General features: G+C 39.9%; 2 protein-coding genes across 3 annotated transcripts; both read right to left on the bottom strand.

The window, feature by feature from the left end:
* Positions 1-13304: 13304 nt before the first annotated feature.
* gmppaa (GDP-mannose pyrophosphorylase Aa) lies at positions 13305-18388 on the bottom strand. Of its 2 annotated transcripts, XM_049729195.1 has the most exons (13): positions 18246-18388; positions 17998-18095; positions 17806-17909; positions 17494-17686; positions 17294-17353; positions 17086-17216; positions 16953-16967; positions 15359-15493; positions 15176-15273; positions 15057-15103; positions 14891-14983; positions 14355-14523; positions 13305-14267 (listed from the first exon to the last, which is right to left on the bottom strand). In XM_049729195.1, exons 1-13 carry the CDS (start codon positions 18283-18285, stop codon positions 14167-14169), a joined length of 1284 nt encoding a protein of 427 aa, XP_049585152.1. In that variant the 5' UTR covers positions 18286-18388; the 3' UTR covers positions 13305-14166. The 2 variants fall into 2 exon arrangements, with proteins under 2 accessions (XP_049585152.1, XP_049585153.1); XM_049729196.1 differs by lacking the exon at positions 16953-16967.
* Positions 18389-18788: 400 nt separating this feature from the next.
* Positions 18789-22706, bottom strand: pnkd (PNKD metallo-beta-lactamase domain containing). Its single transcript, XM_049728666.1, has 9 exons — positions 22526-22706; positions 22077-22192; positions 21706-21818; positions 21566-21624; positions 21178-21270; positions 20728-20891; positions 20404-20490; positions 20064-20179; positions 18789-19845 (listed from the first exon to the last, which is right to left on the bottom strand). The coding sequence occupies exons 1-9, from the start codon at positions 22678-22680 to the stop codon at positions 19672-19674; spliced, it is 1077 nt and encodes a 358-aa protein (XP_049584623.1). The 5' UTR covers positions 22681-22706; the 3' UTR covers positions 18789-19671.
* Between the last annotated feature and the right edge of the window lie 170 nt (positions 22707-22876).

Raw genomic sequence — 22876 nt, 5'->3', positions numbered from 1 at the left:
CTTGCAGCCGAGCGGACAATAAGTCATGCCGACCTCATTAGTCTTCCTCCCTTTGCGAGTGTGCGTCTGCAGTAGTTATTGCGATTAGCTACAATACAGATTATGCGATTACAGCTAATTAAATTCAAGTTGAATGCGGTCGTTAAAAGTGATTTTCAAGCACCGAGCATACCTTTCTCGAACATTTTGGCATGCCAAACGTAAACCCTGATTGCGTTACATACTGATTTGGATCAGAAGATAAGCTAATGTGTAGCCAAAGTGTTGTTCGGTATTTTTGAGTCTCTGCCCAGAGTGTTTGCTCAAAGTCATCAGGGAGAGGACTCCATGAAGAAGATAAGTGAAACAGAAAATGGATTGATGGATGTTGAGTACCTGTTGAGCGATAGATTGCTAGATGGAGGCCTAAAGTGAGAATGTAAAAATGGCCACTAAAAAAAAAAATGTCTATCCCACACAAAAGAAATAAATTTGAATTCAGAGAGCAATCTTTAACATCAAAATATATTTTCCAGAAAGAAACTTGGCCTCAAAACGATGGTCAAATGCTGGTATGGTTTTCAAACGATCGATAGAAAACTTGTAAATAATTCCGCTCACCGCTTGGGATTTGGAAGTACTTTGAAGGGCATTCATTGGACCCAAAGCTTCGTTTTAGCTATTTTTTAGTGCGTCACGATCGTGAGCTCATCATGTGTCTGGGACTGACTGGTGTTCACGTACAGTACAATCAATACATGATGTAACCTTTGACATCTTTTCAATGTCTACTTCTGTTCTTTGTGACACAAGCAGATCTTGCTTTTTTTTGTTTTAGGCTTCCCGCTGACGTGCGCCTTGTCAGAGTGATGTGGAATTATTACACTGACCTACGTACATTCAGTGCAATTTTTATTTGTCACTCTCTAGGGTGACAGAGCACTACATGAGGGTATAGCATAAAGTAACTCAACCAATCTATTTCTCTTATTTAATTATGAAATTTAGCGGTTTGTGAATTTTGGTGGCTCTTTAACATCCTTGAAATTTTCTTTCAATTATAAACAGCCGCCATCTCCTCCCGCTGGTCACCAGCCTGGGAATTGGATAGCATTTCACATAACCTACCGAGATGTGAGCATTAAAGAAAACCATTAAACGTGTATACCGTTTGCGACCTGATATTTTTCCTGTGCATTGTTGTCGAATGAATAAATATGTGTGCACCGAGGCTCTCCTATTGACAGGTGTAAAGGAATTCCTCATATGACTGAGAAGGAGACAAAGCTGGCTATTGAACAAGGTAGGATGAAAACAGGCTTGAAAGCATCGCCGTCTGACTACTAAACACCGCCTTCCATTTTTTATGGCTGACTGTCTCTCTGATCAGAGGCTTACACACACACACACACACACACACACCCTGAAACAAAAGCAGAGCTAAACACACACGATGCACACAGGCGGGGGTTGCAGATGGGTCATGTCACACAGCCTTGCCCTACAAACAAGCTCAGGAGGGCAACATGATGCCAAAACAGCTCATTAAACACTATTAGCCCATCATTTCCTCTAAGTGAGCACTTTCTCCATGCCTCTGGTTAGTATAAAAAAAAAAGCATCAGGGTCAGGCAAATGAAGAAGCGCCACTCACCAATCTAATGACGCTCATGAGAATGACACAGAGGATAATGTGTTGTCAACAAAAAAAAAACAATAATTAGGAAGGGGGAAAGTGCAGAAGCTTTTTACAGCGTTTGGCCAAACTGATAACCGTGTTCCATCACGTTAGATTTGCAAAGGCAGCTGTGCTTCATGATGCGTGGTAAATTATTAGTCAAAAGCCTGAGGATGCATAGATGAGATCCAAACATCAATATTATTCACAGCCTATAGATTTTAAGAACTTGGAACGTCTCTTAAGACTGAACTGAAGAGTACCACCAAGTAGGAATATGATATTTTCTTTTGCGTTGCACGCTCTCAAACATTTTATGATGTGCTTGGTGTATGATGAGGCATGGATTTTCTAAAACTGACCTGTTTGCAATGTTTCTAAAATACGGCCCGACGCTGACATTAAAATGATCTGCAAACACGAGTCATCTGACACCGACTGAAGAATGACATTACACCGACGATCCCGCCTTTTGAAGATGAGCTCGGCGTGATATGCAGCCATCTGAGCGAGAGGGCTTTTAATTAAAGACCTCGACGTCAAAGCTATCGATAAAGTCTTCCAAGTTAATGCACTGCCAGTTGATACCGTAGATGCGGAGAGAGACTGGGGGGAGTTATTTACACCACAGAAGCAGAGTAAATCTGCTTTGATGCTTTGTGATCTCTAACCAAATGAAAGGTTCTAGTAAATACTGCACACTGGGCCAGGCCCTTGTCAAGCAAGATGCCATGGGATACATTTCATGCATGTCTAGCTCCAAAATCAGGGGATGTGGAAAAGATAGGCGTCATTAAAAAGAAATGATTGCTTTCCTGTTTTTGTTTCTATCATGGCTACTAAAATACTTGCTCTTCTCAAATTGTGCATCTTTTATAATGGAAGAAAGGGGAAGTAACGCTATTGTCCGTCTCGTACGAATTCCAATCACGCCAGGTGAACCCAAATTGGGCAGGCAGTCTTTGATTCTTCAATATGCTGTTTTTATGCATATTTCTTGGTTTATTCATATATCCAATATGACTGTTGGACCCCGAAGGCTGGAGCCGCTGCTGAAAGGATTAAGTTCAAAGGCAAGTGAGAAAATTACTCTCACACTCAAGTCTTTAGCCGTGCAGTGGTCCTTCTCAAAGCAGTGAAACTTCACCATGCCTCACGGGTGGCGAGTTGAACGCTTGACCAGCTTGTTCCACCTCCATCTGGCCCGAGTGTTAAAGTTCTCCTTCGTTGAGGTGTCTCAAAGTTTTACCTTAATCATGCAAATTCAATTCATAAAGTTATTTGCCCTCATCTGCACAACAGTTCGAGCACTCATAATTACCAAAACAGTGGAGTTAGCCGTTAGCAAAACATGCTAAAGCATACCAAAGCATCATCATCATCACAATAAAATTATACAAAACTTTTCACTTCCCATCTGACTGGAAATAGGGACGAGTTTGTCACTTTCTCAGACCTTGGGGATGCTTTTGATTATAATAAAAAACTGAATAAATAAAAGAATACTAAATAGTTATGGGACTTTAACCAGGAGGTTGAACAAAGCACAAAAGGAAGCTTTGTTTTGTTCTGACATAATCAAAAAGCTCTTTCCTGATTCCATCACACATAAATAAGAAGTCATTTACAAGGTTTATGCAAAGAAAGTTGCAGAAAAATCTTTTGAAAGCATTCATGTGGCTGCCAGAGGAATTGCTAATGAAACACCGCACTGGTTTTAACAAAGAGGCATGATAAAGGTTCACTGATTGACAATTAAGTTTCATTTCTGTGTCAAAGCAGGAGCAATAAATCTGAGATGATTCTTAAATGCAGTTGACTTGAAAGCACAGACGTGCCGAGTAATTGTTTTTTTCCCCCAGAAACAATTACCGGCAGCTTGCCAAATACATACACAATATTTGCACTGTTTTAGTTTATAGACACAGCAGCTCCACTGTGGATTTTCAAACTGCTTCTATTTCCACGGCAGCATTGGGACCCGAATTTTTACAGTGAATTTGAATTTGAGTTTTTACGAAAAAGTGTCATTGATATTTTCTGTGATTTTAACAACTCATACTAATGAGATACTCAACCAGATCCCCAAAAGACAATTCCAATTTTGAAGAATCTTGTATTGTCAATGTCACCGCATTAATATTCACTTGAATAAGGCCCCTGAATGCAAACATTGTCTCTCGTATCACAACCTGCCTATGTCTCACATCACGTATCACGATCCAGATCTGACTGCCATATCAAATTGACACCGGTGGTAATTAAATCACAAGAGCGAATGAACACGGGTTGGACTGATAGAATGTCAGAGAGGTATAATGAGGTGACGGTGTCCACTTTGTCTGCCACTGCCATTAGATGTGCCATCACTCTGGCAGTGTGTGCCATCTAGCTACCATGCCAACGGGGAGATTTTTGCCGTGTCGGTAAACAGATTTACCATAAGATATGGGCACTACTAATATAATATGATATATATAAAATATTACGGGCAGTTACATGATTTGTTGTTAAACTTGGTGCCTTTACATCAGGGGTGTCAAACTAATTTTTTTTCGCGGGCCGCATTGTAGTCATAGCTTCTTTCGGAGGGCAATTATGACTGTCAACCCAAATAAATGGATGAGTACCTCATATTATATACAGTAAAAGCTACAAAACAAACTGACAAATAACTCGTTTTCAAATCAGACAAGTAAAAACTGGTCAAATATTTAAAAAAAGGATATGATTAAAAGTGAAGACAATTTGCAATTCTAGTAATGACACACAAATTTGATGCACAATTTGTCTTTGCGGGCCCCATAAAATGATGTGGCGGGCCGTATCTGGCCCCCGGGCCTTGAGTTTGACACCTGTGCTTTACATCATAGTAGCAAGGTCTCAAGTATTAGCAACACAGCAAAGTGGGAATAATTCGCTCTATTGCTTTTGATGCTCTTACAAAAAATATATATATTATTGATTAAATAGCAATCTCACAGTGCTTTCCTCTTAATATTTCTTACACAAACTCCAACATCAATGACATGCAAGTCCCAACACGATAAGCAAGTTTCTCCAAAAAGAGTCCCTGTGGAAAACAAGATAACGGCTTCATTTTTGTATTCCAATGTATGACTTGTGGAATGATATCAGGCCATCAGTCGCGATGGGCCGCAGCCTTAACGTGGTCTGTTGTACAATGCCGTAACGGACAATAATCATTTGTAATCTGCTTATTATGTTTATTACAGCCGCATTGTGTTGATATTAAAATCGCACGGCAACAATAGTTGTTCATTTAACAGCGATAATGATTGTTTTTTTTTAATCTCGCTCATTTTGAGTTCTCAAACAATGCTCCAAAATTATTCTGAGCTTGTAGAAGCAGATGTGGGTTGACTGCTTATCATTCTAAATGAGCAGAAGACAAACATTATATTTGTTTATTTATATTGACTTCCAGAAAATTGGAAGACGGAGCTAATTAATGTGCCCATGACTATAAATAATAATAAAATGATGCATCTGTTTATTGCCATCCACTATAAATACTGGAAAAGACATTTTAATATACAGCACACCAGTAAAAGGTAATATTTTCCAAATGCTTAAAGCTATTATTCATTTTTCGTGTAACACATTAACAGCTGTTTTTAAGGTTGAAAGGAGTGTGCGCTTATATTATTTCATCGTGCTGCATTCGCCTCCCAAGAAAATAGGCGGAGGTAGTCTACAGTACTGCTATTTAGTCATAGGATTAAGATGATCCAATTTTCCAGACAAACCTTTGTTTACCCGAGGAACCAAATAAAAAATGTTTGATATACAATCGCTTGAGTAATTAAAATGTAAAAGCTGATCTTTTCTTTTTTTTTTTTTTTTACACCGACTCATGAATCTCACTCCGTCCCAATAATTGTGAGAAATTATTAACATGATCAGTGTCTTTACATTAATTAATAGGGGTGTAAATTAAATAAAAAAAAATCTCTTACGATATATAGACAATGACTATAGATATAATTCATCAACTTTTCCTCATCTAATACTTGGAATATAAAAAGAAAACAAAAGATAATTATATCCATTTGAAACAAGCTTTTCCTTAGGCAGTACCTTGGGATATTTTATCTGCCATATGTCTCAACTCTATTGCTGATTTCTTGTTAATTGCATTTTGCCAATATTCATACTGAACAAACGAGAAGATGTGACTGCCTCGCAGGACGCCGACAAAATCTCAGGGGTTGTTAATATGCGCACCACGAAAGTCTCATTATTCAGTGTTGAACAATAGCTTACGGTTGTCCCGACAGTATAGTAGGAAAACATTATTTCCTCAAGTTTTTCTGTAGGCCCTAAATGTGCAACTCTGTTCTACTAAAAAAGGTTTGACTCATGTCATTGATAGATACAGAGTCTTTCTTTGTTTCGTTCGAACAAATAAGGATTGCCAAAAAGTAATTGCATTGGTTGCACAATCTGGGTCGTAAAAATTGATTTGGGAGTTCATAGTAATAAAAATGTGTCCCGAAAGATTTTTTAAATGGTCACACAATAAGAAAATGGATGTTCGGCTATATCAATGACCTGTTATGATTTGAATTTGCAAGTTTCAAATCCACTGCATCTAAACGATAGCTCCCTTAAGAGGCCTCGTGGGGGAACAAGAGGGGTTTCGAGTGAGTGAAATTGTCTGTGAAGCCCCCACTTCAACAAATAAAAAAAAAATACCTAGTAGGCAAATGCAATATGTAAGCGGTGATTCAGTTGAGACTGGTTCCAAAGCAGACTAGGAGCAGTGGAGCATCCACAAGGTTTGTCCAGAAGACTAAGCTCATACTTTGCCAAACTGGCAGTACGAAATCCTGCAGTAGGAGAACAGATGGAAGTCTGGGCAGGAGGAGAAAGGAGAGCAGATAAATAGTTAAAAATGGAATATGATGAAAGGAAGTGGGATCCAGACAATACAGCAAGGGAGCAAGGGAGCAAGGGACCGACCGGCTCACAGCAATCGCGACGTGTCGCATTCACCCGTTCTGAGTAGTCGCCAATGTCAATACTAGGTACCATGATTACTTTTGATGCATACAAACACAATTACAGATAAACAGTTCTCGTAATGGCAATTTTACTTCCTGACTGTAAAATGGTCGTGAGTACCGATACCTTGAAACAAGGCTGGTAGTGATACCAGGTATTGGTATTCGCCCAATTCCTGCTTGATCACATGGTCCCCTCAATTTTGAAACATCTGTGAATTTTTAGCATAAATACACTCCTGCCAGGGGTTACATCTCAAAAAACGACGTACCCATTCCATCGTAAACGTTATGTTGGTTGTTTAGTGTCTTAGCTTTAACGCCACGTGCAGAGGAACACAATGACCAACGTTCATTTCAGACAGAAAGTTCTACTCATATCAGCCTACTCGTTGCTCGGCAACCACTTTGTGTTTTGGGGTAAATCAAAACCCACCTAATCAAATATTCAGTGGTATAATGTCCTAAGAACTACAAACACCATTCCGTACAGCCTACAGCTCAAGCTCAGTAGTAATTATCCTTGCAGTTCACGTATCATTTTTTTTATATTCCACTTCTTCGGCTACTCGTCGCTCAGCAACCACTTTGTTTGTAGTGAAATTAAAACTCAGCTAATGAACTATTCAGTGGTATAATGTTCTACATTGAATCTATTTCTTGCATCACTGAAGCTAGTAATGGTTCCCAGAGCATTGTGGTGCGCCGCACTTTCGCCTCAACCGCTTATACTTCACTACCCTCATAATAGTGTTGCACACACAGATCAATGTTTCATGGGCTTGCAGCATTCAGGAAAGTACTTTACTCACCAAATTTCTCACATTTTCAGATTTGAAAGAATTTTTTTTAAGAAGACTTTGATACACTGATGACAGCAACTCCAAAGCAAGAGATTAGAAATGATCACGATCACGTGCAAGTGTCCTTAGGTCCTTTGAAAGGTGTTTAATATCTATTATACCAATAACGGTACTGTAAGACCATGCAAATGACAGGCAAGAAAAACATGAGTCAGCACAACCGAAGAATACATGATGTGATGCTGACAAAAGGGAAATTAGATGTCACCGTTCCAGAATATATTAATTTACATCATAGTTGAGGTTCAGCTGTGCTTGTGACTTTGTGCTTTTATATTTTAAGACTAAGATGAAATGCGATCCATTCAGATCAGGCAAAAACTGTAGTTAGCTGCAGGTATTTTATCTCGGGGACTTTTCCTGTTTTAAATAACTAGAGGGCAAACCCAGACTTCATTAGTGCCTCCAGGTGAAACAACAATTGAGTTACCTGTAGTGAAGTGTAAAAAAAAAAACAACAGCAGCAGTTTGCACAATTATTTTGAGCCAAATGAATTACTAAATGTGGTGGAAAGAGGTGGAAGCACAGCATCATTAATGAGAAATGTGATGTCGGAGCGTTTCTGACATGTACGTTCAGGTAATTGTTGGAGGAAATCCTCCTGTTATAAATTCTCATCTTTACATGCATACTGTATATACTACATATACAATATATACATCTTGTTGGCTCAACCAAATAAGTAAACAGCAAGAAGCGGGAGTGATGCGCTCGAGTTGCGACAGATGACATGAGTACAGGGTGTAAAACAGCTGAAGAGTGTTTGTGAAGGAGCCCCCAGTCAGGAAGGTCCGTTGGCAGCCGAGCGCTACAGCAAAGCACCTCATGCGAATAACCCGGGTACTTAGGAGTCATGAAGTGGGGGGGACCCGAGGCAGACGGCCTGGGGGCATAACTAAGATAGGGGCCACACTAGCATGAAAGGAAGAACATGTCTGGAGAATGACAAGAACTGTGAGCAAGGGGGGAAGAAGATGGCCGCGGGGCTGAAGGAACACCTGAGACGTGAAATACAATGAGCAGCAGTGTCTGGTAAACAAAGAAGAAATTATGAATCTCTGGAGATCCATCCACCAAAGAAAACAATAAATAACTGCGACAACTTAGAAGGTGAAGAAAACAATGACGATAAGAACAATAGAAGAAATATAGTTTGTTTCTGACCAGATTCCTTTTAATCATCTGATTCTTTTCTGAGTGGACTAATTCAGTACACAAACACTCAACACAAAATGTTTTTTCTATTTGTGTCCGGAAACATTGTGAGGTTCTGGTTGTTGTTCCCTTTCACGTCACGATTCGGAAAGTGTAAAATTATCTTACGTTGGATATCGGTCAATTGTTCTGGTGGTACGGGCAGTAAACGTACTACATAAATGTAAAAATGTAGGATTATTTGATTATCGGAATGGCAAGTGACTTCTTTTATGCTTTTATGCATTCTAGCCTCAACGCTAATGCCAAAATTAGTCAAGTTATGTAAAAAGGTCTTGGTTTTATTTCTACTTGCCTTTGCACACAATTGACACTGGATCGTAGTTGTTTATCTTTTCAATTGTATCCAAGATTCTCGATACTTTGAATCCTCATTTCAAAGAAATTTGGAGCATATCTCACATTAACTGATAGCTTATCCGTCTGATTTCAACCAACAACATGGCAGAAAACAATTATCGTTTGCATGATGGAAACATAATTATTGTTTACTCCCATGTAAAAAACATTCACAAAAGCTGTGAAAGGTAAATTGCTGGCAGTGAAGCTGTTTAATGATAGTGTTGTGTGTCTTTACAAAATACTTTACTGTCAAAACCTTTTTCCTGAAAAGAGCTGCGATATGCAATCAGACAGCGACAATTATACACTCCAGCTAAAGCAAGTGCCGGATAAAAACAGAACTGAAAATGGTCTTTTCATGAAAAAAACTAAACAAATAAATCTGACATTAAAAAGAACGTGTGCTATGAGTGGTAAAAAAAAATCCACAAAGTTGTTGAATAAAAAACATGGACGTTGTATAAATGTGTCGTTTTTCAACCCTTATAGTCGGAATACAAATCTGATGCTGTGCTGCAAATATATTTTTTGTACTTTTTTTGTAGATAGCCTGTGCTGTAGTCCAAAGCAGGTCACAACATGACCGGACTTAAAGAATAGCCACAGTGCCCTCTATTGGATATAAACAACATAAAAAAAGACTTACATCAATAAAAATACAATTACAACTGATCTCACCTGTTCTTGTACTTGAATATTTAATTGAATTTGTAGTGATTAGTCTGTCGTCACCTTTACTCCATTACTTTTTAATGTGTTCTATTTCTCTTGGGGACATTTCATTTTCAACGTCATCAAAAAAGTATGCAGTGAGGTCAAACGGGATTTTGTTATATAAGGTCTGTTCCAGCATTTATCAGTAACATAAGATAACCAAACACATTAAATGAGTCAGGCTAGATAATGTGGTTAGACAAAAACAAATCAGAACTGTGATTTTCTATAAGAAAAAAGATGCCATTTCAAAGTGACCTTAAACTTTTGAACACAAGAGACATCTACTTTATGGATCGCGGAAAGGTTGATCACAATGCCAAACCTCTGGGGACACAGCAGGATTTTCCTTCTCGACACATTGCTATGCTCCAACATGAACAATTCTGATTGTTGAGCACACTACTGTTCTCCATTACTCTGAGATAAGTAAGCATTGTCAAGTTTGATGCACATTGGCTCTGTTGACTAACCAATATTGATTTTGACTGATGCATTTGTGCATGTCAAATTAATATTGCAATAGGTTCCTCTCGGACCACGGACCCCCTCCGGTGGGGAAGTGAGAAGCTTTCCGGTTGGCTTCACTGCCCTTTCTGCTTGAAACATGAACATGAAGTTACGAAACACTCTTCAAACCCTGAGTGACTGAGGAGAGGGGGAAAAGAAATCTGTCTTACAAGTTTCATTTGAGTGTTTTTTGTTGTTGTTTCATTGCTCTTGAAATAAAACAAATCAGATTCTCAATGAACTGGACATATATGTTCATATGCACTTATCTATAGATAATTTTCCATTTTCAGCTATTTAGCTTTCAAAAATATTGATTTTATATGTTATTTTCACAATACTTTTGGCACCATATTAAAACAATTCCCATAATTTTCTTTGTCTACAGCTGCTCACAGTGCTTTTGGCAAGAGTGTTCAGGCCCTTGCACCAGTCCACTTGAAATGGGTTCTTTTTTTTTTTTTTTTGCTTGTGCTAAATCCCTTGTTCGAAGCACCAACCGAAGAGAGACACGGGATAAAGCGGCCAAAAATTGTGATGAAAATTCACTCTGCTGGGAAGTGGAACTAAATCTGTTTTCACTGTGATGATTTGGACTACGGGCTTAGCTTCTCCGTCTTCCACAAAGTGAAAGGCACGTGTTCAATTCAGCTTGCAATCAACAATAGCACAAAACTGCTATTTATCCTTAAAAAACATTTTGTTTTGCACAGTACAATTCACACCCATTTGACCCTGTAAAGTGAAATCAGATTTACACTCAACATGTTTCAAGAGAACTGCTGGAATTTTGTGCAAAGACTGAGAACTATATAATAATTGCGGTATTTTGTATCATTTCTTTTTTTTGTGGGTGTGGCTAAGATGGCTCCTCCCCTACTAAAATGGCTCCTCCCCTACTAAACAGAATCTTGACTCACAATTATAAATTAGTAACTTGCAGTGTCGCATTTATGCGTTTATTTTCACTAGAGTGACAGAAACCTGCACCGCATCATCTCAAAGAGTATTTTTAACCTCACATTTCCAACCACAACACAGACTATAGCTGTCAATCAAAAATGAGCTAAAGGCAAAAGTTTTGATTCAGCTTCCATGTTGAATCTCATTAGAATGCGTGAACCCCAGCGCCGATAACAACACAACAGTCGTGATAACGTGCCACCGTGGTTTTGCGGCTAATTCATCTTTGTCGCGCCAGTCTCTTGGGGGAACTTCACGCATTGAATTTGTCAAAGTCAGAAGTCACAACGGCAACGTTTGCGAACCACAAAACCACCTGCTTCACACCTGTTAGGGGAACCAGGGAGTTGGCACACTTGAATGTTTCACGGTGCAGTTTAGCAAAACATTAGCATTCACCGCCGATGCCCCGACAGCCCGATGCTATTTTTCCTCACCATGTGAGTCAGGGATGTCAGTTCCTATTTGACAGCTCATTTGTCAGCCCTTTAGGCTTCTGTTAGGCATCTTCCTCTCACTTTACGCTCATGCGGACCCTCCACCTGTCTTCTCAGGTGGAAACCTCCCCGGACCATCCTTCGCCCGTAGTCCTGGCCTCTCGTGCCAGACCGATACACGCTCCAAAAAAAGCACAGCTTGGAAAGAAACAAGGTCCACTGAGACCGAAGCTTTTTTTTTTACTTGATTTTCCGCTGGGATCGTAGCCAATTATTCTTATCACTGAACAGATGTGTAAACTGCATTGGCGATTATGCTCTAATCAGGCGGTAAGAAAAACAATAATGACTAATCCACTATTAATTTGCCGCCTTTGTTAATCTTAACGTTAGATGTTTCCCCAGTGGTAAACAGTTTTGCACATTCTCTTTCTATTTGAAGGGAGTACAGTTGAAAATAAACATGATTATGCTGATCTTCCCGCGGGGCTTGTTCTGACAACTTTCCAACTCCTTTACCGAGTTGCCTGAGGGGGGAAGTGCTTATATGAGAGAAGTTGTTTATGGATTGCAAAAGTAGACTTTTCAAGTAAATCCAGCAGGTATTTGATTTTTATCTGTCGTGTGAAGCGTTTGATATGCAAACATAATCGCATGGGCCACAGATGTGAGAAATATACAGACTACTTTTGAGTCAAACTATTGTTACCTTTGTAGCCGGCACATTCCGAGAGGTCGCCGTGTTTTTGCCCGGGAATGGCATGATAATCGATTATTAATCGATATTATATGAATACACGCTGCCGAGTTACGCAATAAATGGATCATAAAAACAAGCCGAGCCCTCACCGAATGAACGCCCGTGGAGACTCTTACACCTGCAAGGTTTTTAAGTGTGATGCTTCTCGACTATTTTACTGACACGATTGTGTTTGACAGGTTAGCCTTTCCTGAAATTATTGTGAGCCTTTCCATTGTCAAGACGAAAAACAACATTAGCGCCTGAACGAGAAAACAAAAAAATTCACAGCACACTATACATCGAAACAATTTTTTTTTTTTTGCCTTTTAATTCAAGGGAAAAACATCTTAGCGGGTATAACAATGAATTTGTGTCAAAGCAGGTGACTGACATTTCTGGATTAAATGTTTGAGGTAAATTTAAAGTTGAAACTATTAAATATCTTGTGTACTTGCCTAAAGTCAGCTTGGATAGATCCCTTCTCATGACCCTAATAAGAAAATGGAAAAGTGATAGTTGCTACAAAAATCACATAAGGTCACTTTAGAGACATTTCCACCTGCGAGGCTCTAAAATGCACCACGTCCGTATTATTTTACTGACATGATTGCTTTGGCAGGTTGTCCTACCTTGAAATTACTGCGAGTATTTCCATTGCCAAGAAGAAAAACTAATTTAGTGACCGAGGCGGGGAAACAACATAGAAAAAATAGAGGGCATCAAAAGTGGGTCAACTTCATTTGGACTAAGTGAAAAATAATATTAGTGACATTGTGTGGCACTAAAAGTGAATGCGTAAGTCACATGACATACAAACTCAAAGGAAACACTCGTTGTACAACTTGTATCAGTTTAATATGGTGATGCTATTTTACAGAATCCCCTTCGGATGCACTAAAGCAAGTCATTTGCAAGTAAAACTAACTCCGGCTCCACTATCCCAGTTTTCACGTCCCCCAAACGCCGCGATAATTGAAACTAAAGTGCAGAAGTGATCATGATGGTTTCAAGTGCTTATTAAGTAAATGTTAATCTGACGTATCCGCCGATGGATGCAGAGTTCCTCCAGTGATTGCAAATACTCAGATGCGTTGTTGATTTTATGAAAGGAGTCCGGGCCCCCTGCTATGCGCACACACACACACACACACACATAATAAACTACTTGATTGCAATCTCATTATCAAGTCTCTAATTTATTTTTGCTGCTAGTCAGTTTTACACTTAATACACTAAAAGGTTTTAATCAAAGCGCCACGCAAAAGCTCCCCTCTAATTTTCTACCAACACTCACGAGTTTGTCATTTTTATTTACTTACAATTACTGTTCTTGCATTAGACGCTCAAGTTTGTCCTTGCGGGAGAAACATAATGTGCTCGTCCATAAACCTCTTTTTACATCATATTAACATCAAGCAAATATATTACTCTTGCTCTGGCGGTAAATTAACAGTTTGGTAAAGTTAATAACTTTGCCCCCCCCCCTCCTCCGACAGCACTTTTCAAGGTGAATCAACATGTGTGATTGCTCTTTCTTTGACGATGCGTGAAGCCTTGAGGACAAACACATAAAAATCTATCTTTCAAAACAGCCTAATGAATGTCCCACATCTTCCCTCCTGACATCTTATAAACAGTAACTCAAGAGCGGTGCGTTCGGCGTGGGAATAACAACGCGAGGGTGAAAAGAGGAAGCTAGAGAATAATTTGGTTTTTGAAGCTGCGGTTGAGGTCTTTGTGCGGCAGGACAATCGCGTTGAGGATTATCACCTCTCTTGGAATGGACACATTACAACCTGCGGGTGAGTATAAAAAATTCGTGTGGCAACTATCACGACAAGTGAAACAATGCGCGGCCCAAATGACATATAAGGAAATGTTACCGAGGATAGTGATGGACGGTGTGAGTTTTCCTTCTCTGAAGAGGGTCTCGCTGTCAATTTTTGCGTAGGGGTCATTGGGGTTGGGGTCACTGGGAGTTCCTTCCACCCGTGCCCATTTTCCAATCGTGCTATCCCATCCTACAACGCTGTGGAGGACGCAGCAATGGTCCTAGAGGAGAAAATAGAGATACAAACATAAATCAATGAATGCTAAACCATTTTGCAGGCAAAACAAATAGAAGCCATCTACTATGAAAACACGTCTTTGGTTTTAGTACTTTCACTCGCAGAGAAGAAGCCCAGGAGGACTGTTGAGTTTCCGTTGGACTTTGTTTTGCCTTGTACTGAGGTTGTGCATCTGTCAAAACTGACGGTCAAATCATAACAGGGATTTGCGTTATAAGAGTTTTATTTTTGAGCGTGTGTCCAAGTCACACATCTGAAAAGTTTCACATGCAGACCACATTTTAAAGCAAAATGCCAATAACACAGAGCTGCCTGAAGAGATTTGTCATTTGCGTAGTGTTTTGGCTTACCTGCAGAGTCGCACCGTGGAGGATAATGGATTCTCGAACTCTGACCCCAGCACCAATGGTAACGCCAGTACCGATGGTGACATTAGGACCCAACTGCACGATGACATATTGCTTTAGATCTCTCCTGTGCTTTCACAGAATAAAAACAATGTTGAATGATGCTTACCACAGCAGTGGGGTCAATGTTGGCGGTGGGATGAATATAAACATCACCTAGAGAACAAAAGAGGCCATTTTAAAGCGGTTGGGTGGCCGCCGTGTTGAAAGACAATAAGGCTGCCGTACCGCTTATTTTCGGGCCTCCAACTTTATTGGAGGCCAGCCTTTCCGGATGACTTTTATGATACTGGTTGAGGTACAATCGACTGGCATAAATTGCAGACCTGTGGAGGAGGGGGGGGGGGATTCATATGAAACACATTTTATCAGCTAGACTGGATGAAAATAACGTTCACGTCTTTCACTCACCCTGCCGATTTTATCTGGCTCCAGAATCGAAGTGTTTTATAAACGTAGATTTTGCCCTGTCCGGCGAGGGTGGTGAAAATGTCCTGCTCCAACCTGATGGCTTCCGCTCTGTGCCAGCCGTTGTTTGTTTCCTCGCTGCCAGACATAAAAATGTGACATTATTATTCGACAATATAAATATTTTGGTGTGCTGACATAATTGTTTCTGGTCAAGACCTGTTTTTGGATTAAACCAATAAAACATACTGATGGTTGAAAAGTCTACTCATTTTGGAAAAAAAAGGAAACTGTTCAAAAATTGTGCCATGGCATAATCTTTTTAATAGAGCTCTTCGCTCTATATGTGACGAGCCACTCGGATGATAAGCCGAAAATCCAGACGAAAATTCATCAAACGTTCTCCAAAGCAGCACTCCGAAACAAACGCGAGCACAAGTTTGAGTTAAAACGCATCACTTGTCAGCTCGGGGGTTCAAACCAAAGCCGATCCAACATTTGATCAAAACCTTAAGTGGATGGCTCTCCATACTAATCAGGATCTCTCTTAAAGTGAATTGTGAGAGCCAAGAGATGAAACAGAACGTTAAATATTGATGAAAAGAACATGTTTAAGGATTCCACCCATAATGGGAGATTTGCCAAAAGGGGGAGGGAGGTATGGTTCGAGGCAAAGTCAGCCCTGTGAGATTTTGCCCTGAATCCACTTTCATTCCTTTCCAAGTTCCAGGATCAGAAAATATGCTGAGTCAGTACTAATTTTCATTTTGGTGGATTGTTGGTTAAGTATGCAGTATGGTTTGAGTTTTCTCTTTTAAGACCTTGCGGCACAATATTTAAGCACGCAAAACAAAATTATAAAGTGTAAACCCACCCAAAAATAGTTGTTGTTTTTTTTTCTCCCAGTTGTGTGGCCAGAGTACAGAGTTGATTATGATTATTTGTTTAAGATGATTGAGAAAAGGAACTGTGTTTTCTTCTCTACGTCACTTCCAAAACCACTGTTTACTTTATCAAGTTCAAGAACCAATAGTTTGACCACGTGCAGAATGTCCTCACGCAAATATTTGCCAACTTCACAGTGCAGTAGTACAAAGTGCGGAAAAGGAAAAAAAACCTGAGAAAAGTGTGACAATCAACCAGCTATTTTTTTTTTTTTTCCAGCTAACATCTATGACTCCTTTAAATCAAAGTAAGCAAGTCCTAACTTTCTGGTGTCGCTCCAACATATACCTGAGCGTTTTTTTGGTTTAATGTTGTCTTAGGAGGGATTTAATTTTTTCCCCAGGGATTTTCTTGGAAAAAAAAAAAACAATAATCAAGATTGATAAACCAATTCCAAATTTCCGATCTGGTGAACTTTTCAGAGACCTAAAAAAAAAGGTTTTGGAACATTTTAATTATGCCTGTTCTTGTCTCATCGCAATAGTATCTCACTTAAACTCTGTTTCTAAAAAAGAAAAAAAAGATAGAGAAAGAAGAGCATGGCAACAATCACAAAGCCTCCTATGCAAACTCAGCCATAGTTGCTAAGTAACGCACACCAAACTATGAGTGCTCTAAAACCACGCCGTGCAGTTGACATGTACCAACTTACCCATCATATGGAAAACTGATGATTGTGTGGGCAAACACAAATCATAATGGGGGAAGGAAGGGGAAAGAAAGACAAATGAAGACAACCAAAATCACCAAAAAAAGAAGACACACGGACCCCTGCCCCAACTCACAGCAGCATATCTTGTTGATTTTTCTGGAAGACCGCTCCAATATGCTGGAAAATTTCCGGATTAAAAAGGTATATACCACAGTTGATGATGTCGCTGACAAATGTGCTGGGCTTTTCCACATAATGCAACACCTAATGAGCATACAGAAAGACTGTTATGATTTGAAGCGGATGAGTATGTATGGAAATAAATCAGGGAGGTTACATACCTCATTTGTTTCCTCATTTTCAACTATACAGCCATAATTCAGGGATTGTTTTCTGTTTGCCTGAGAAAGGAAAATGGCAGCGTGGAAAAAGTGAAATCTTTTGGAATAATATCACAAGATTTAAAGCGCTACAATATTACATGGCAGTGAGGACAAAACAATATTCTATAACAAGACAAGCGCCAATAGGGAAAACTCACTGTTGTTCCGAGTATAACAAAGCTGTTTGGTTCTCCGTGTTCTTTCTGGAAGCTGAGCATCTCTGTCAGAGGAAAGGCAGCGCACACATCAGCATTAAGGACAAAGAAAGCCTGAGGGCCACCAGCGATGATTTGATCTCTGAAGTGATAGATGCCCCCTCCTGTACCCAGGGCTGCATATTCTTGCAAATACCTGCGGTGCACAAGAAAATCTGAGTTGTGGTTAGTATGCAAGAGATGTGTAGCTGCAGGGCGAGGTTAAAGCATTCCACAAAGTGCTAAACCAACGGTGTGATTTTAATTCCTTTTTACCTGATTGAAATTTTAAACTCCTGTTGCGCAGTCACAAGAAATCTGCTCAGCTCTTCATTAGGTTGGTAAAAGCCAATGAGCAGGATCTCTTTCATATTTGGTAACTTTGGGGGGGGAATACAAAAATAAGTTGATGAATACTGACAAGATTTTTAACACTGAGTGCAGCCATAAACTTGGCAATGCTGTCACCTTGGCGCATGCTTCGATGTGATGTTGCAGCATGGGCACACCAGCTACTGGGAATAAAGGTTTGGGGACTTCAAATGACAGTGGCCTAAACCTTGTGCCTGCAAAAAGAAACACATTTTGATTGTTATCGTTGCGCCACGTCAGCTAAATATACCTTACGAACGTAGCATTGAGTTTTAGCACTAGCGATTTAAATGCCTGTAAAAGAAAAAGCAGTGTGTACACAAGACGATGCGCTATATTCTCACCTTTCTGAGGCCCTCCTATTAAAATAACAGCTTTCAGCATTTTGATCAGCAAGCTATGATTTGATTCTGCACTAAAACAGTGACAAATACACGCTGATGCTACTCCGGGGATATTTACTTCCGCATACAAATGATGACGTAGACCGAAGTGTAAAACCCGGATAGAAGTACGGATGTGAGTGGAGTGCAATAAAAAACTGGATTAAAATAAAAGTAAAATAAGAAATACATTTTGAATCGTTTCTCAGAAGAAGTCTGTTTTAGGTCACACTAATTCTATTAATTTAGTGTTAATCTGCACCAACATTATTCCAGCCCAAAAGTATCAATTATTGCACTGCCGCAATGCTTATTCTAATATTAAATTGGACGACAGTATCATATCGCAATTTTGTTCCTGTAGCATTTGATATTGTCATGTGTGATAGTTTATCTTTGCAAAATATCTCCTATTTGTTGTTTATGTTGAGTAGATCTGAAGAAGTGGAAAAAAAAAAACAAGTCAGCTGTCAGGCTAGAAAGCTCGCAAAAAGCAACAAACAGTTCCAATGGAAAAAGTTTACTTGAATATTTCCTCATTAAAACATAACCTAAAGTCAAAGTGTTCCCCGTGCGGTTGTGTTCTGAACTCAAACATATGCAAATCAGATATGCAACTGCATCAAACAACCAGAATAATATTTTAGTCAACAGTCACCAGGGGATATTCTGCTTGGTTTTAAACTTCCAGACAGAAACTAGAATCTAAAGCGCTTTCATATCTTGCAGGTTAGTTCTTTCCCCAGCTTTCCCACAAACACACAGGCTGCATTCTATTTTCTCTCTCCAACAGTCAACTGAAAGAATACATGTGCTATTATACAGTGGGATTTGTATCACAGTACAATGAACTGATAAACATACAATAAATCAAAACATGTATAAAGATTCTTCTCCAAAATGTTATGCTGTTTCGTGAAAGCATTCTTTTTGACAATGCAGGTCAAGTGCAAAGGTCAGTCACATTTAATTATAATTGCATCTTTAAACATCAAGTCCATTCGCATTGGAAAACATCATGTACCATATAAACGTCATAGCTCCAAGTCATTTGAACTATGCCTAATAAATTTCAAGTAGCTCACACTATATGTACATTACTATACGAGAAGTGCTGAGGCCCACTCATCATTCCTCATTTGTGATTGCTTCGTTAATGAAATTTCATTTAAACTCTTGATGTCACACTAACAAAAGTTGTGCAGGAAACAATAGAGTGCAATAAAACTTTTCCACACAAACCCAAGTTGACGTACAGTACATGTAAGGTTGGGTTTGACCTTGCATTCTAAAGCAAAGCTCAGCCTTGGCTTATCTTTAGACCGTATCAACCAAGATTAGCAAGGCGTACGTCTACTGTTCCATCGTCTGGCTTCAGCTCACATTGTCATCTTCTGCTGTGCTGGTCTTTGCGTCTACGCAGCTCCGCCAGGATGCGAGCCCGAAACTCAGTCCAGTCCTCGTTCTCCATCTGCTGGACTCCGAGCGCCAGATGGAGGGCTATGCAGTGAGTGCGCAGGAAAGGATTGTACGCCTTCTCCTCTCCAATTGTTGAAGGACACTAAAAAACAAGGAGGGGATTTCGAATTTATTTAGCAACACACCGATGCAGACAAAGCAACACATGCCGATGTTATTTTCTCTTCCGTGCATATTGTATCGTGCAATGAGCATGTGACAACAACCAGGCCTGACACATTGCTAGGTGATAAGGCCTCGCTTCCAGGATCTGGAAAAACATTGTGCAGCATGACGAGAGCGCCGATGTATGATTCTCACCGTGCAGCGCTTCAGGCCTCGCTGCTGCAGCACCCACTGATATTTGTTTTCCATGGCTGCATTGCGTGGCTCCACCTCAGTGGCGAACAGCAGATTGTCCGTGGCATATTCGTGACCTGAGGGGCGACCGGTGTGCAGGCATTCGTGTGGCCCCAACAAAAACAAGCATTAGCTTGCCAGCATAATAACACTTGAGTGCACACTCTGCATTTAAAGTGACATTAATTGTGGGATAATTGCAGCTTTGTCGTGAGTGCAAATTGCATCAATGCACATCCACAACACAGTAACGTCGACGTACGTTAGCGTGTTTATGTGCGTGTGTGTGAGAGCTTCCTACCGGGCCAAAGAAGAGTATCATCACTTAAGGAGCCGACAGTGTCGAGCGATGACAACATTGTTGTGGCGCTGCCCTCAAACATCCTCCCTTCAAACAACAAAAGTGCACTTGACACAAGTAGCTTGTTTTGGCTTTTATTACACTTCTTTTTTGTAAACCGTGGCAGAGAGGAAGACAGGGACAGCGGTTGCAACTAAAAAATTAAGAGTCCCTTAAATTTGCCACATTTCTGTCTTTTTCAATATTACATTTATGGCTGAAACAATTAATCAAGTAACTTTTTGCATGTAAATCATTTGATTAATCATTTTAGCCCCTACTTACCGCATCCTGAGAGAAAGACCAAGTCACCAGAGAAAAGACTTTTTGGAGCACCCGGTACCTGGCCATCCAGCAGGTAGATCATGTGGCCCACTGTGTGTCCTGGAGTGAAGAGGGCGTTGAAGTGCAAACAACCGACTGTTACCGAGTCCTTGTGTGACAGAGGGCTAAAAAAATAAAAATAAAAAAATCAAACACCGGTGACGACATGACACACCTAGCACCTTGGGTAAGGATGCAGAAAGAAATGTATTATTCAGCACGTTAACTGGGAAGCGCACACCATTAGCTGAACGTGATAGAATTATTCATAGGAGAAAAACATGACATTATTTGTTGACCTTCTCGACAAACACAGTTACAACATGCGCTTCGGTGCAGTTCATCGGGCCACGATAATTCACTGCGATGCACTCTCTTCACGCGTGCTAAAATGAGCAAGCTGGAACTTACTGCGTCAGGCCGGGAATGTTATCGGCTGCATTTCCATAAACTCTACATGCGGTATGACGCCTTTTCAGCAATTTGTTTCCCCCGCTGTGATCCCTGTAGATAACACAGACAGTGGCAACCGGACGTGGTGATTCGACTCGACAATTCCTTTTAACCTGTCTGGATGATTTGTGGAGAGCAAGCAGATGGGGTCAAACATGATATAGAAGCTCACCGGGTAGTTAAACTATGAATCTTGACTGTTTACACTGTATACTTCATGGACTTATACTTTGAGTGCAAATCTGAATTAATCATTCAGTAGATTATTTTGTAGTGCTTTTTAAATTTGCACTACCTGCTTGTTGTTTATACAGGGCAATATTAAAAATAACATTAAAAAACTCACCAATGCTTGTGTGTACAGAGGATGGCTTCTAGTGTCACGCCCTCCTCCTCGAGCACGGTCTAAAAGGTTGATAAAGCTGTTATTGATCAACACAAATATAAATAATCAGGGGGAAAGGGCACCGTACAAAACCTGGTTACCTGAACAGATTGAGGGTCTGCCGGGTCTACAACAGCCGCAACGCTCGAGGTGGTGTCAATAATGAGATAGCTGTAGTTGTCTGACAGCACAGAGATGGGAATGATTTTCATACCTGTAGGAGAGCAAAGGACAAAATGTACACTGGCTACATACTTAATCATTTACTGCTAGACAGATCTAGCCATTCATTTGCTTTAGGGGTCACGGTGAGCTGGAGCCCATCATGTATATTTTAGGGAAGCCCCATACAAACATATAGAGAAGATGCAAACTCCATGCAGAAAGACCAGAGACAAAAAGTAACCCCTGAATCTGCTGATAGATTTAACCTAAATGAAATATGTACGTATTTAGATATTCCATGCCATACCAGGAAATTGCATTGGCAGAACTGTGGAGTGTCCAGTTGGGTAGCGCTCCCGAGCTTTCCTCATCTGCCTCTTGTAAAACATGTACCCAAGACTGGTCTTGGTGTACAATGTGTACCTGATTTAGAAAAATAAAATAAAGAAAGATAAAATATATTAGAGCCAGGCAGATGCAAAGGACAAACAATGAAATTATGATCGTAATAATAATCTGTTATTAGCAATATTAGTATTGTTATTGTTACAAGCATACTGTTTGACATTTGGGTGCCTAAACTTGAAAATGTATACAACACTAACAGAGTTAGCTTTTTAAATGATACAGTCATGAATGTAATGTTGTTAAATGACCTCAGAGCTAACGCTAGATGTTGCTACGCTAAAGCGAATCAACCAAACGAACACACAACACTACAGTATATTGTTGCAATGGAAGCGAGAACAAACTTACGCTATTCTGAATAATGGCTTCTCTGTGCGAGCCATTATTTCGCTAAATATTTTCCTCCAAAGTAGCTGTGCGGTGCGTCTGAAGCGAACAAATAAACATAATGAGACGAACGATACGGAGACAGTGATAGGTAGAACCCAGTCAGGAAGCGCCATCACGTCGAAGCCAGGAAGAACGTGATGACGTCATAGCCGCGCGCCATACGTAAAAATAAAATTTAAAATGTCTTTTACTATTAATAAGTAATGCTAATAAACACAATAAAAGACAATAGTCTAAATTAAAAACAAAGAATCAAAGTTGATGAGTCAAGTGTCTAATTTCCTTGCGTTTTGTTCATCACACAACATC

Source organism: Syngnathus scovelli, chromosome 8 (genome assembly GCF_024217435.2).
Source record: "Syngnathus scovelli strain Florida chromosome 8, RoL_Ssco_1.2, whole genome shotgun sequence".
NCBI lineage: Eukaryota > Metazoa > Chordata > Actinopteri > Syngnathiformes > Syngnathidae > Syngnathus > Syngnathus scovelli.
Note: the sequence above shows the minus strand (reverse complement) of the source record. Positions and strands in the feature narration are given on the sequence as shown.

Excerpts from the sequence above, each read along its gene's own strand:
- gmppaa (XM_049729195.1), bottom strand. The coding sequence starts at position 18,285 with ATGCTGAAAGCTGTTATTTTAATAGGAGGGCCTCAGAAAG. Across the intron at positions 15,274-15,358 it reads AGCCAGATAAAATCGGCAGG|GTCTGCAATTTATGCCAGTC; the intron begins GTGAGTGAAAGA and ends CCTCCTCCACAG. Across the intron at positions 15,104-15,175 it reads TGGAGGCCCGAAAATAAGCG|GTGATGTTTATATTCATCCC; the intron begins GTACGGCAGCCT and ends TTTGTTCTCTAG.
- pnkd (XM_049728666.1), bottom strand. The coding sequence starts at position 22,680 with ATGGCGCTTCCTGACTGGGTTCTACCTATCACTGTCTCCGTATCGTTC. Across the intron at positions 21,819-22,076 it reads TCTGCCAATGCAATTTCCTG|GTATGAAAATCATTCCCATC; the intron begins GTATGGCATGGA and ends GCTCTCCTACAG. Across the intron at positions 21,625-21,705 it reads CAGACCCTCAATCTGTTCAG|ACCGTGCTCGAGGAGGAGGG; the intron begins GTAACCAGGTTT and ends TCAACCTTTTAG.